The sequence below is a fragment of the Pyxicephalus adspersus genome, chromosome 1 (genome assembly GCF_032062135.1).
Source record: "Pyxicephalus adspersus chromosome 1, UCB_Pads_2.0, whole genome shotgun sequence".
Taxonomy (NCBI): Eukaryota; Metazoa; Chordata; class Amphibia; order Anura; family Pyxicephalidae; genus Pyxicephalus; species Pyxicephalus adspersus.
Genome location: NC_092858.1, coordinates 89344176 through 89357569, shown reverse-complemented (window position 1 = coordinate 89357569; position 13394 = coordinate 89344176). Strand labels below are relative to the sequence as shown.

Sequence of the window (13394 nt, the reverse complement as noted above, 5' to 3'; positions counted from 1 at the left end):
ACGCTGGAGGACGAACACGACTCTGGATGAGCACAGCGGGACCAGGTAAGTGAGATTTTAATATAGTGAGAAAAGTACGGGGTTAACGATAATTGCAACTTTTTTTAGTACGAAAAAGTACGGGCTTAACGGTTGGGAGGTTAATACTATTGCAAGTAATGATATTGACTATAATCAACACATTTATGAAGACAATGAAGCTGCACACAGCCCCAGCCTCACCTACACAGACAACCCAGCAGCAGAACACCTAAACCTATACTATTGTACACCCAAACTGCTTTATGCGATAGTACTGCCTCCTGCTGGCCATGAAAGCACAGTGTACCTTCTTTGCTGTACATCGGCTCACGTGCATGCTGGGACTTGGAGTTCAAGATACAGCAAAAGAGAGGGTTGGGAAAACTTGGACACTACACTTCCCAGCGTCCCCTGCGAGCTCCTGCTTTTCAATTGGCTGGTGTAAATTTTACGTCGACTAGAAGGGAAGTGTGGTTGCACCGTGCAAGGGCTGGTTTTAAGGTAAGGCGAATGGGGTTTAATTTTTGTTGCTATGTATGTAGTACGTATCGTTTGTAATTAGGGCGATAGAGCGCGCACAAGGGGCCTAGTACACGCTGCAAATGCGGCTGTAGTGTGCATAGAGAACCAGGCGGCGCTTGGAAGGCTTGGCTGCAGCATACCTTGTCTGCTATGGAGCTCAGTGAAGCCCTCCTCCAGTGCTGATAATACTTGTACTAACATGTTATAGACAATATATTACGTGGGCATCTATCATAACAATCGTGCATTCAAAACTAATATAAGCAAAGCTCTACCTGTAAGTGTAGCTGCAGAACAAAACCCATCCATGTTTATAACACATTGGGCCTATTGTATGAAAAGTCAGGCAAAGGTAACATCTTTTATTGTCCATAACAACCAATGTCATATAGTTCAGTCCAGGCTTAAAGTTAATAAAGGATCAGATTGGTTGCTATGGGTAACAATCATCACAACATTTATAATGGAGTCAGTCCGTGTATGTTCACACTGATGGTCACAAGCGGTGCGGTTTCATAAACGTGCTTCCTGGGCAGATATCCTGGGCAGATATTTGCAAGCCGTGTCCCATCTGTGGCTTCTCTATTGACAATGAATGGGTCGGTTCATCCAAAACACACAAATGCTTCTTCATTCTGAAATACCATTGTGATGGCGGCTGCTTAGCTCTACATCGGAGAAGTGAGGGGGAAATACCAAGGGGGCGATAATTCGTATTAGGTAGTTCTAAACTCTGGCCCCCAAAGGAATCCTAAATATGAATTGCAGCTGGTTTGAAATGGCGCCGCTACTACAATTCCTGGCATCACTCGCATCTATAGACCAGTGGCCTCTCTGACTATGCATGGCCCCGCATTGGACTGTTTTATAGACGCAGGGAATTGTAGTAGCGGCATCACTGGCGTCTATAGACCAGCGGTCTCTCTGACTATGCGTGGCCCCGCATTGGATTGTTTTTTAGACCCAAGTAATGCTGGGAATTGTAGTAGCGGCATCACTGACGTCTATAGACCAGCGGGCTCTCTGGCTATGTGTGTCCCCCCATTGAACTGTTTTATAGACGCAGAGAATTGTAGTAGCGGTGTTATTTCAGTGAAGAGGGAGTTCCAGCCACTCATCAATAACATTGAGCCCCACATTGGACTTTTTTCTTGATGCAGGGAATTGTAGTAGCAGTGCTATTTCAGTTTCAAGTTTGACCCGCAACTTTGTCCAAGTTTTTAATTTTGGTCCACTGTGTATTTGAGTTTGACACCCCTGTTCTAGACTGTGCCAAGCCTCATTTCTGATCAAAAGATGAGATAGGATAGAAAAAAAGGAGGAAAAAAGAGGCTTTTTTAGGCACTTAGTGAGTACTGATAAAACCATAATTTTTTTTTAATATAACAAACCGATTAGTGCATAATAAAAAATCTTCAAATGTTTATACAATGTTAACCATGATCACTGACTCAGAGTAAAAATGCTAATAATGTGTCACATACACTTCAACAACCAAGTCAAGAAGAAAAAGGTCTCGTACCCGCGCGTTTCACCTACTTTGGCTTCCTCAGGGGATATGGAGACTTGAACATTTGTAAATTTAGAGTTCAATGATCCAAGGGTGACACAGGTGATCAGATTGGTTAATAACGAATTATATGTTGACTGCGTGTTAGGATGAATGGTATTTAGACTTCAAAAGGTCTGAGAGCCAGGGTTTCAAAACTTTTGCAAGGTTTTGCAGGGATCCAAAAGTAATACTTAACCGCCATTGTGAAGAAAATCAGAGAGCATCTGAATGGAAGGGGTTTGGCTTTTGGTTGATATATGTTTTTCCTTTATCTTACCCTGATGCCACACAGGTGTTATGATTGATTATTGTATATAAAAGTTATTTATAATGCCCACATACCAGGTATGGTATGTGCTTGCATCTTGGTTGCCGACAAAGTGAAAAGAAGGTTTATAGGGATGGGAAGGAAGGATGAAAAAAGGAAGAAAAACTCTTGAGAGTTGGTGGTACGTGGGGAGAGCAGAAATGCCTGGAAACTATTTACGTGAACTTGGTCCTAATGCCAATGCCATGGCTGCCAGCGATTGTTTAAATCCTAACAAAAGCCATCTCTGCTCTTGGCCAAGTCTGCACAGTAACCTCCAATAGAAATTTCATTGGGTCTCTGTATGCCAAAATGCTTATGAGATTCCCCCTTAGAATGAAACTACAGATGTGGCCAGCAAAAAGAAAACTTATGAAACATCAGGGACTTTGGCTTCCGGATCATGGTACTTACACATCTGGGGATCTTGGTTCAGGGAAGAAAAGAAAAAAAAGGAGCGCTCTGTTCTAAACTATTCATCAGCCACCTGGTAAAGAATACCATTTAGTTGGAAAAACATTTTCAAAATCATTCATGTGTTTTAGGTATGATTAGGCCATAAATACGCTCTGCACTGGTTTCTTTCATATTGGGTTCTGGCATTCTATAACAAATTTCTAGTGTTTTTAATGCCTTTCCTACTGCTGTTATTCTATGTAACCAACAGATACCAACCAACTGATATTATTGTGTTTCTTCCCCCACTTCCTAGATTGTAAGCTATTCGGGCAGGGTCCTCTCCTCCTCCTGTGTCACTCTCTGTATCTGTCTGTCATTTGCAACCCCTATTTAATGTACAGCACTGCGTAATATGTTGGCACTATATAAATCCTGTTTAATAATAATATTATTATTAATAATTACAGTACATGTGTTTTCTGCATGATACACATGCTCACCTGGCACTTACAAGCTTTTGGCTGGTTTTGGCTGCCATCAAAAAAGTGTATCTGTTGATAAAGGATAAATTGCTCAGATGTACCTGGTCATTACATTTTGAAAATTTCTGATCAAATCTTGCTGCAGTTTTCTAGAAACAATAAGGTTACAATGTTCATTATGAGTGACAAGAGGGTGTAGTTCTTTCTTGGAATATGTCTGAATAATTGTATCTCAAAGTGGACTTTTTTTTTCTAATTAACATTGTAGTTGGATGTTCTTTGGTGCCAGGATTTGCTGTAATGCCACATACATGTCCTTTGTAGAGAGAGGATGCATTAGTAGGTTGCAGTTGAAGAACCTTGTTTTTTTCAGTGTTCAATATAAATATATATATATATTCTATATTTAATTTAGTTTTTTGATTCTTTGTAAGAAAGACTATTTTTCATATCTTTGTAACATTTTTTAGATCTTGCAAGGATTATCTTGATCTTCTATACACTCTGAAGAAGCCACCTGACCTTGTATGTATTGCCTTCATCTTTTACCAAGGCCTTTTGAAGCTTACATAACTGCCAGAACAATATTATTCAGTTCTTTCTAAAGGTATGGAACCTAAATCTCAACAGAATTTTTTTATTCTTGTGTAGATTCAGCCTAATAGCATATACTGTACATATTCATTTTGCTTGTTTTGTCCCCCTCATGTTCAGTGGCTGGGCCACACAATCTTATGTCAAGGTGTAGTTGTATGGTAGATTTATATGACTGCTGTACTATAAGTGCTATTACTTTATAGGCCTTTGTATTGTACAGTCCTGAGTAGGTGCTCTTTTCAAAGTAAAGATAATCACATAGTTATGACTTTGCCTAAGGGATCAGCATCTAAATTGCTTTCCCACAAAGCAGAAGGGCACTTTTTTACCTTATTTTGTGCCATTTTTGCTGCGAATAAACAGGCATAAGTTTAGATATATGCTTGGTGGATTGTTTTGCTGATACGGAATCAAAAATATATTCTGCACAATACTAATGTTCACCTTTCAGTTACAACTTCCTAACAGGTACCAGGTTTATGTACAATTCATGCATGCCTGTTCTTAATATTTATATGTGAACCTTATTGCAATTAGTCACCACCTTATTAGTAAAATTTTATAGAAGTATTCGGTTTAAAAAGCACATTATGAGTGGCGAGAGGCTTTAGGCCTGTCCTCTACTCTTGCATACGTAGGTTTGTTATATTAACTTTTTCCAGGTCTTACCAGGAGCATGTTCAGCTTGTACATGCTCTTTAAAGAAGTGATATGAGCTTGTATGCAATGGTATGGAACCTGCATTTTGATTTACAATTGTGTGGTTTCTATACAATCCGGGCCAGTGAAAATCTCTAAATCAGTTTCTCTGGATCTTTTTACAATCAGGGAACCTAAACCGGATATAAAAATATCATTGGTGTCATGGGTAACTGACCTGAGAGAGAGGTGCAAATTGTTTATTGCTCAGGGAACCCCTAGCAACCCTGGTTGAGAAACCCTGCTCTAGATCCACCAATATTAATCCCACGGTGGACTGTCTTTGACTTTGATTTGTAAAATGTCATACAAACTCTGTAAAGAGAGTCTGTACATGGTGTCTTAAAGGTGATAATGATTTGAGTGTCTTTGATAAACAGTCCTGTACAGTATGATTATCTTTAGATGGACTGGAATATAGATGCCAAAACAAGATTCACTTACAAAATGCCTAAAGAGCAAATTATTTTGATTATTTCATATCTACACATTTTTACAAACTTTTTCATAAAGTCCATAAGCTTATAAATCGTCTATACTAAGAAAATGTTAAATTACCAATTAATGAGCAGTGGTTCTTTTACAGTTGTCTGAAATTTCCCATCTCAAAGTCATGGAAATGCCGTCATATTATACCAAACTCCTTGGGGAGCTGAATGAACAGCGTAAGAGAGATTTCTTCTGTGACTGCAGCATCATTGTGGAAGGTAGAATATTTAAAGCGCACAGAAATGTTCTGTTTGCCAACAGTGGTTACTTTCGGGCAATGTTAGTCCACTACATTCAAGACAGTGGAAGGCACAGCACTGCATCTCTGGACATTGTCACTTCCGAGGCCTTCTCTACCATCCTGGATTTTCTGTACTCAGGGAAATTAAACCTGAGTGGGGAGAATGTAATTGAGGTTATGAGTGCAGCAAGCTACCTCCAAATGACTGATGTTGTAAATTTTTGTAAAGCATACATTCGGTCTTCTCTTGATATCTGCAGAAAAATAGAAAGGGAGAGTTCCTTCGGACAAGCTGACAGTGGAAGTGATGGTATAAGTGGTGGCAGATCAGCACTTGGGAATATAACTTTTAAAACAGGTCAGGGGGACTGTCAGAAGGAAACACCTTGTGGAGACTGCAGCAGCTGCAATTCTGTGGAAATGATGGTAAAGGATCCGACAAGTGCAGGCTCTCCAGAAGAAAAAAGTCCCAATAAAGCAGTGGAACCCAAAGAAGAATTCGATTCTGATGTCGTGGAAGTAACAGAAGGCCTGCAACCATATCAAATACCAGGTGGCATGGAGCAAGGAGAAGAAAGTCCACAGGGTAGTTCCAACATGGACCTGTCATGTAATAATTATCACATGAAACAATTTTTGGAAGCTCTTCTTCGCAACAGCTCAGCACAGAGAAAAGAGGATCAAGGGCACCATTTTCCACGTGATTATGAGTCCCGGCAGGAGGAAACAAACGTGTCAATGAGTAATATGATGGATATTCAAGGGGACTGGTATGGTGAAGATACAGGTAACACATTATAATGGTCATTATTGAATGTATATTTTATATGTTTTGTTTGTTTGGAGAATAGGACATGTTTAGTAATGCTGAAAGTGCGGTTTGTAGCATGTAAAAAAAATGCTGCAGTCTGTTCTATCTTATATTATGTTGAACCCAGCAATCTTGATATGCACACTAAGGCTGCACGTGTGCAAAAATTGTACATGGAAAGGATTTTTCACGATCCTTTCCAATGACAAAAGACTGCACGATGCATGAATAAGCCGTTCAGCACTACGGAGAGGGAGAAAACAACAGAACGGCATCCCGCTGCACTCTCACCCCTTTACTTTCATTATGATCGTACCCTGTCCGACCAGACAAGCGCTGTACACACGCCAAATTCACATCGGATATCAGCCCTGAGGCGATTATTGGACGTCATCTGATGTGTGTACGTAGCCTAAATCTTTGCTTTAGTCCCATTAATGGTTTATTTGGATTGTAAAAATGTTGCGATTGCCCCTGCCTAGCTTTCTCCAAGTGATTTCTGGGAGATGTAGTTTTTTTAATTTTTTTTAATTTTGTGCTTCTGCAGCCACACCATCTCCCAAAGCTGTTTCGATTAAAAGCAGGACAGAAGGATTCTGAAGGCATTGTTAAAATTTTTTTGTTTAAATACATATACAGTAAATTTTCAACCAAGCTAAGTTTATCACTTTCTGTTACTTCAACTACACTCTAGTCTATAAAAGATATAAATGTTTTAGGTAACAAATATTAACTGGTAAGTCTGTTCTATTTGGGTGTAATGTTGTGGTTTTCCAAGACTTAATGGATTCTCCTTCGGGCAAGCTTTGAGGGAAGAAAGAAGTACTTGGACTATCCAGTGGAAAATTTGAGATCAGGAGAAATATTTAATGCAGGTTTTTAATGAAAACTAAGGCCAAGGCCTTCTGCTCTTAGCAAATTTTTGTTGTCAGAATAATTGCTGGTGCTTGCTCTAAAGCCGAACTGCAGATGCTGTTCAGAACACTGTCTTTTGTTCGCAACAAGTGAGTTTTGCATTTTTATAAAAGTATATGTGAATGCAAAAATCACTTGAATTGATTCTGAATGTTCTCAGAAGAATCTCAGACTGATACCAATAAACACAACCTTGAAGCCTGTCAATCCAGGCCTGTAACCTGTATAGGATAAGTTGGACCTTACATGGTTGCATCAATTGGTAAAACTACTCTGTAGTCCTATAAGAAAAGCTTTATAATACATTGGTTCTGATTTATTAACACTCTCCATGTCTGAAGAAAAAAGACTATCATGGGAAGAGCTGGGTGATCCAGCAAAGCTGAAATGGATTTCATAAAATAATTTGCTATTAGTTGGGAATTGCTTTTCATCTTGGACCAGATGCATCTCCAGTTTGCTGGTTCATCCCGGTTCTCCCATGATAGTCTTCCTTCTAAAATTTGAAAATTGTATTAGCAAACATACATCATCTCACATGTTCTTTCAGGTGATGTTTTGGTGGTTCCAATTAAACTACACAAGTGCCCATTCTGCCCATACACAGCAAAGCAAAAGGGCATCCTGAAGCGTCACATCCGATCACATACAGGAGAGCGCCCTTATCCATGTGAAATCTGTGGTAAGAGGTTTACACGTCAGGAACATCTACGGAGCCATTCGCTCACTGTGAGTATATTTAACATATTTGCAAAATAAATCATCAAAAGAATTGACATGCAGTGGTCATTGTGATGCTTGTATTTTTCATATATTTATTATATGATGCATAGACTTTGTGTTACAGTTTACATTTTTTTACATTTTCACAAATAGGAATTATATAGTTAGCAAAAATTTATCTGTGCATCCTTTTCTCCTGCAGGTTCACCGATCCAATCGACCCATTATTTGTAAAGGTTGCCGCCGTACGTTCACCAGCAGTTTGTCCCCAGGTCTGAGGCGTTTTGGCTTATGTGATAGCTGTACCTGTGTCACTACAACAAATGAAGATTCCCACCAAGCAAGTCATACAGAAGCTGCATCTGAAAGCATGGACAAGGATGAAGGAGATGGAGATTGGCCTATTTACATTGAATCTGGTGATGAGAATGAAGTGGCTGAGGAAGACATTGAGGATAAAGAACAAATACATAGGGAGGTACTAATGTGATCTATTAGGAAATCATGCAGTGACCTCTCTATGCAGTCCATCTAGGTTGTATTGTACTAGATGGCTTAGGCCGTCCTATTTCTCCACCTCTCAGACCATCCAAGTGGTCAGCAGGTTTATTGCCTCTTTGGCTATGCACTGTGCTGCTAGAACAGTAGCAGCAAAACACTTTCTATTTTACACTTTTCCTGACATTTATTTTAGTGCTGTGCACTGTTTCGGCATTAACTGTGACTTCACCAGACTTTTTTAGCGTTGACGTGTGTGTCATGGAAAGATCAGCTCTTTGTTAGCTTTCAGGAACGCTAACCAGACTAGCCAACGTTCAAAAGATTTATCAGCCCCTGTTCTTTTATTGACATTTATCATTTTTTATCTACTAAGATCCTATACTTTTATTATCACTCGCTTTTCCAACTAGGAGAAAAAACAATTCATGTTTTAGACAATTTAGGCATTGTATATGTGTATATGTTTATTTACACAACTAGAACTATTCAGAAAATTTTGAAACCAAATTTGTGGTTAATTGTTACTAGAATTAGCATTTATCACCTTTTCAGAAAAGACATATAAGTCTGCATGAAGGGATGTTTGCAAAATCAATGTGCCAACTTCACCAGAGTGGATTTTTTATACATGGGTTTGCATCACAAATACTGTGCCCTATATTTATATTTAATAAGCTTAAGACTAAAAAATTATCACATGCAATGAGATTGTGCAAGTGCAACAGTCAGTGACTTTCTGTGGGCTTTATGAGCCATTGTCTGCTTTGTTTTTCCCTAAAATTATGGAGCAGGCTCATTGTATAAAAATTACATACATGTTTTTTTGTATTATTTTATATTTTAGTGTCTTTTTTATTTTCATTTCCTTTTGTATTACAGCATATTTGAGGGAATCCTTATTGAAATACTATTCTCCCCTGAAAGTTTGTTGGGAAGAAGCTGTAAGCAGATGTCAGCCCCTGTATTGCAATTCCATTTCAGTATCCACCCAAAAATAGTCAGGTAGTTACTGAAAAAGGCCAGGTGGTGATGGGGAAATCACTGGATATATTTCAGTCTAGTGGAAGTTTGTGGAGTCTGTATGCTTATCATTTGAAGTACTTACTTTATCCATATCATTCTAGTGAGTTGTACTTAATATAAAGAGTAATTGTCCATTCCCATAATAAATGCTTTATTCCTTGCTTCTGTGAGAGTTGTAGCAGGAAAATCTTAGAGGCCAAATCAGCTGTTCACAAATTTATATTAAAACAGGCGAACAGATTTTGGAACAACTAATGCACTATATTAATAATTAAAATCTACAGTTAGGTCCATAAATATTTGGACAGAGACAACTTTTAAATAATTTTAAATGAAACAATTCAGATGTAGTTGAACTGCAGACTTTCAGCTTTAATTCAGTGGGTTGAACAAAAAGATTCCATAAAAATGTGAGTAACTAAAGCCTTTTTTTACATAATCCCTTCATTTAGGGGGCTCAAAAGTAATTGGACAATTGACTCAAAGGCTATTTCATGGGCTGGTGTGGGCAATTCCTTCGTTATGTCATTATCAGTTAAGCAAATAAAACACCTGGAGCTGATATGGAGGGGTGCTTATATGTGGAAGATTTTGCTGTGAACAGACAACATGCGGTCCAAATATTTATGGACCTAACTGTATATCGTTTCCTAATGTTTTTTTTAAACTGTAGTAATCAGACACAAAGACATCCACTCTTTTATCAGACATTTCCTGAATGCTTTATGGCTTTTAAAACCTGTATAATCCTAAATATAATCCTAACCTAAAAAGATGTTAGCTTTTCTTTAAAAACAGTACTCTAAACTGAGGTGGTTACTCTGGGCAATAGCACACTTTTCTGGCTGTACAGTCCTTGTTGGATCTGTTTTTTTATTTCTTTGGTGCTTTAAGAAGATTTACAAATCTCTTCCCAGGAAAAGGTCAGAACCATAAGCCTTAGTATAGAAATAGAGACACATAGCAGACGTGTGCAGACACACACATAGAGTGAATGTTAGTAGAAGTTGATCATCAGTGTGTTTAAAGACCAAAAGCAGGACACTAGAGAGTTGGTCTGTATTGCAGAGAGAGCTGCTTTTTTTATTTTTAAATGTTCTAGGGGACCAACTAAGAAGAAAAATTTGTTAGGTGTTAAGCTTTAAGCTGTACGTACATAGAGAACATTCTGTGGGAAAACCACCTATATACAAAAAAAATGCATGCAGCAAAGGTATTTTTTACCATGCTATTCCTTTTGTCATTCCATTTATAATTATTATTATTCAGTATTTATATAGCGCCAACATATTACTCAGCGCTGTACAAAGTCCATAGACATTTCACTAGCTGTCCCTCAAAGGAGCTCAAAATCTAATATCCCTATCATAGTCATATGTCATTAACACAATCAAAGGCCAATTTGTGAGGGGTAGCAAACTCATTGGTGCTGTCTTTTTCTTATCACAGCTCTTAAGCAGATAGTAGCTGTGAAAAACCTTTTTAGCTTGTACTTCCTTTCCCATCGGCTGGAATTATTTTTATGTATTGGCTGGCCAATAGGAAAAAATATATACATTTCCAGCTGTATATGTCATATGTTTTCAAAGCTGCTATCTAGGGATTAGTAGAGAGCTGTGACAGAAGACATAGCAATATATACCTTTTAGTACATTCCCTATCAGATAGAATAACAAGAGGAATGGCATAGGTCACTAATTTAGGAAATCGGCACTACAAGAGGGTGAACACACTGCTTTTTCTTTGATATAACACAGATGGTGACGTGGCTAGCATGTGAAAATCACCTCTAGGCATCAAACATACATAGATGATAGATTGTGTAGAACAAGGAACAATTTATAATTTCAGTTCATCCCTATAATTATTCCTAAAATACTAGTCTTGGTGTTGCTTTCTGGGGCCTTTCAGGTTGACTTAACCCTTACAATATTATTATGCCTACTCCACAGCTGATGAGAATCATTTTTAGGCAGGTCTATTTTTTTTCTGTGACATGACCATACAATCTCTTGTTTCTTGTTACAGTTTGCAAAGTCTGCCGCTTTGTATTTAAGCTCCTCTGTGTATGTATGTTATGTATTTTATATCATTGTGCAGAGTACAGGTGGGCAACTTTTACATGTAAATAAGGTGTATTAGTACTGGAGTGTTTTTATTAGGACTCCAATGCATGTTAAGCTAGTAAATGTAATCGAAGAACAGATTTACCTTCATTGAGTGACTGGACCAAATTTGTCTTAAATCCGAAGCTCTGCCTAAAACCTTTTATGCAGTTTTAGGTGGTCTGACTGGTTTGAATATGATACTGAGAGCAATGTTTTTTGTTTCCAGGAATAAAATCCCCTGTTTTCTTCAGCTCTTTAAAAGAGAAAATTGCTCATTGTTTTTCTTTAAAAAATGTACTTATCTAGGATTAATATACTGTATGCAACTTTAGTCCATGTTTGATATTTATTATCCTCCACACAAAGGTTAATAAACAGTTTCTCATCTTTATTCTTCTATACAACAACAAAATTATCTGGAAATTTCTCTAAGAAACAGAATACCATTATCTGTTCAAATATTATCAAATTTTCAAGTCTTTAAATAAAGCCTTTTAAGCCATTTCTGTGAAACAGCGGGGTTGTTCTGATGTTTGAAATGTTACATGTTGTGAATTTACTATGTAAAATGCATTTATCACAAACTCTGCCCATATCATAATAAAAAAATGTTGAGATTTCCTTCAGTGAAAATCATGCCAGAATTATCAGTAGAATAAGATATATAGCTAGGGGAAGTTATATATAAATCTTGGTTTTTGTAAATGCTGGACTCCATCTTATTTTGTTTTTTGCTTTCAATCCTTCCTGCAGGTGTTTTTTCCCCATTACAATGAAGCCTCTCTAGCCCTAAAACACATTGAGCATTCTATCTCTTAGATATGGTGGTTCATTTTCTTTTCATTTTTTCTGCCTTATTCCTTCATTTTCACCTAGTGATCCTGCTACGTATACATTTTTTATACCTCCTTTTATACCTGGTAAATAGAGGGGATTGCTATGTAGTTGACTAAAGATACCTATGAAAACTACTACAGTTTTTGAGACTCAAGTTCAATCCACAGAACGTTATAAAGATTTATTATATTCTTTCCTTATTGTTACAAAGAAATGTGTGATTAGATTGATTGGACCCCAAGACTTTGCAAATTTTATGTTTTGATGCAACACGTTAATTTTAACTGAACGTACACACTAATGCAATTTTCCTCATAAAGTCTAAATATATGTAATATATCCCTGTGGCTGACTCAAAAGGGATCTCCCCCTTCCCCCAATACCCCCATCTCTTACCTTAAAAAAGGCCAAAGTTTTGTAATTTAGTTAGCTTGGATGTGTGTGTCACTAGTGATCAAAAAAGTACAAGGTAACTGGATGAACTATGCAGTAGATTTGGGGCACGCTGTACTGACACTGGGGGTAGAGGAAGGGGGTAAGGGTTTAAAAGGGGAATAGTTAAAATAAATCTAAGCCTCACTATATACACAGACTGTATTTCATGGTCCTTGTATCCACAAAATAGGCTTTGAAGTGGAACTAAACCCTGCTCTAATCATCTGTTTTGTCACAGGGAGCCACTGTCTTCATCCTTCCCCTATTCCTCCTTGCAGGCGCTGCACAGGAGCTCTGCACAGGAGCTCTGCACAGTTCTGCTGAGCAATCAGGCAGGTAAGAATGATTAGTGCAGAATGACATGACCTGTCCCTTTCTGCAATAATGCCCTGCCTGATCAACCATTTATAAAAATGGAACTTCCTCTAAAGGTAAAAACTCCACATGAATTTTTGTTCTTTCCATCTCCAATAATTATTGCCTCAACATGCACTACAAGAAAAAATCTGATGGAGATCATTCATACGTATTTATATAATACATAATTATTCCACCAGTCAATTCTTCCGAAATTCACTGGTGAATTTGATGGTTGTATTTTTCTGCAGGTCTCCTATTAAAACAATAACTCGTTCTGCCACCTAGTGGCCAGTCATCAAAAGTGCACAGCTGTCACAATGAATGGGAAAGAAACTAATTTTATGGGTGAGTTGAAAAGGGAATAATTTAAAA

General features: G+C 37.8%; 1 protein-coding gene across 1 annotated transcript; it reads left to right on the top strand.

Moving 5' to 3' along the window:
- The first annotated feature begins 473 nt into the window (after positions 1-473).
- ZBTB8B (zinc finger and BTB domain containing 8B) lies at positions 474-11779 on the top strand. The gene is made up of 5 exons (XM_072418148.1): positions 474-522; positions 3754-3890; positions 5166-6096; positions 7586-7764; positions 7961-11779. The coding sequence occupies exons 3-5, from the start codon at positions 5193-5195 to the stop codon at positions 8246-8248; spliced, it is 1371 nt and encodes a 456-aa protein (XP_072274249.1). The 5' UTR covers positions 474-522; positions 3754-3890; positions 5166-5192; the 3' UTR covers positions 8249-11779.
- The last annotated feature ends 1615 nt before the right edge of the window (positions 11780-13394 follow it).

Excerpts from the sequence above, each read along its gene's own strand:
- ZBTB8B (XM_072418148.1), top strand. The coding sequence starts at position 5,193 with ATGGAAATGCCGTCATATTATACCAAACTCCTTGGGGAGCTGAATGAA. Across the intron at positions 6,097-7,585 it reads CTGGTATGGTGAAGATACAG|GTGATGTTTTGGTGGTTCCA; the intron begins GTAACACATTAT and ends ATGTTCTTTCAG. Across the intron at positions 7,765-7,960 it reads TACGGAGCCATTCGCTCACT|GTTCACCGATCCAATCGACC; the intron begins GTGAGTATATTT and ends TTTCTCCTGCAG.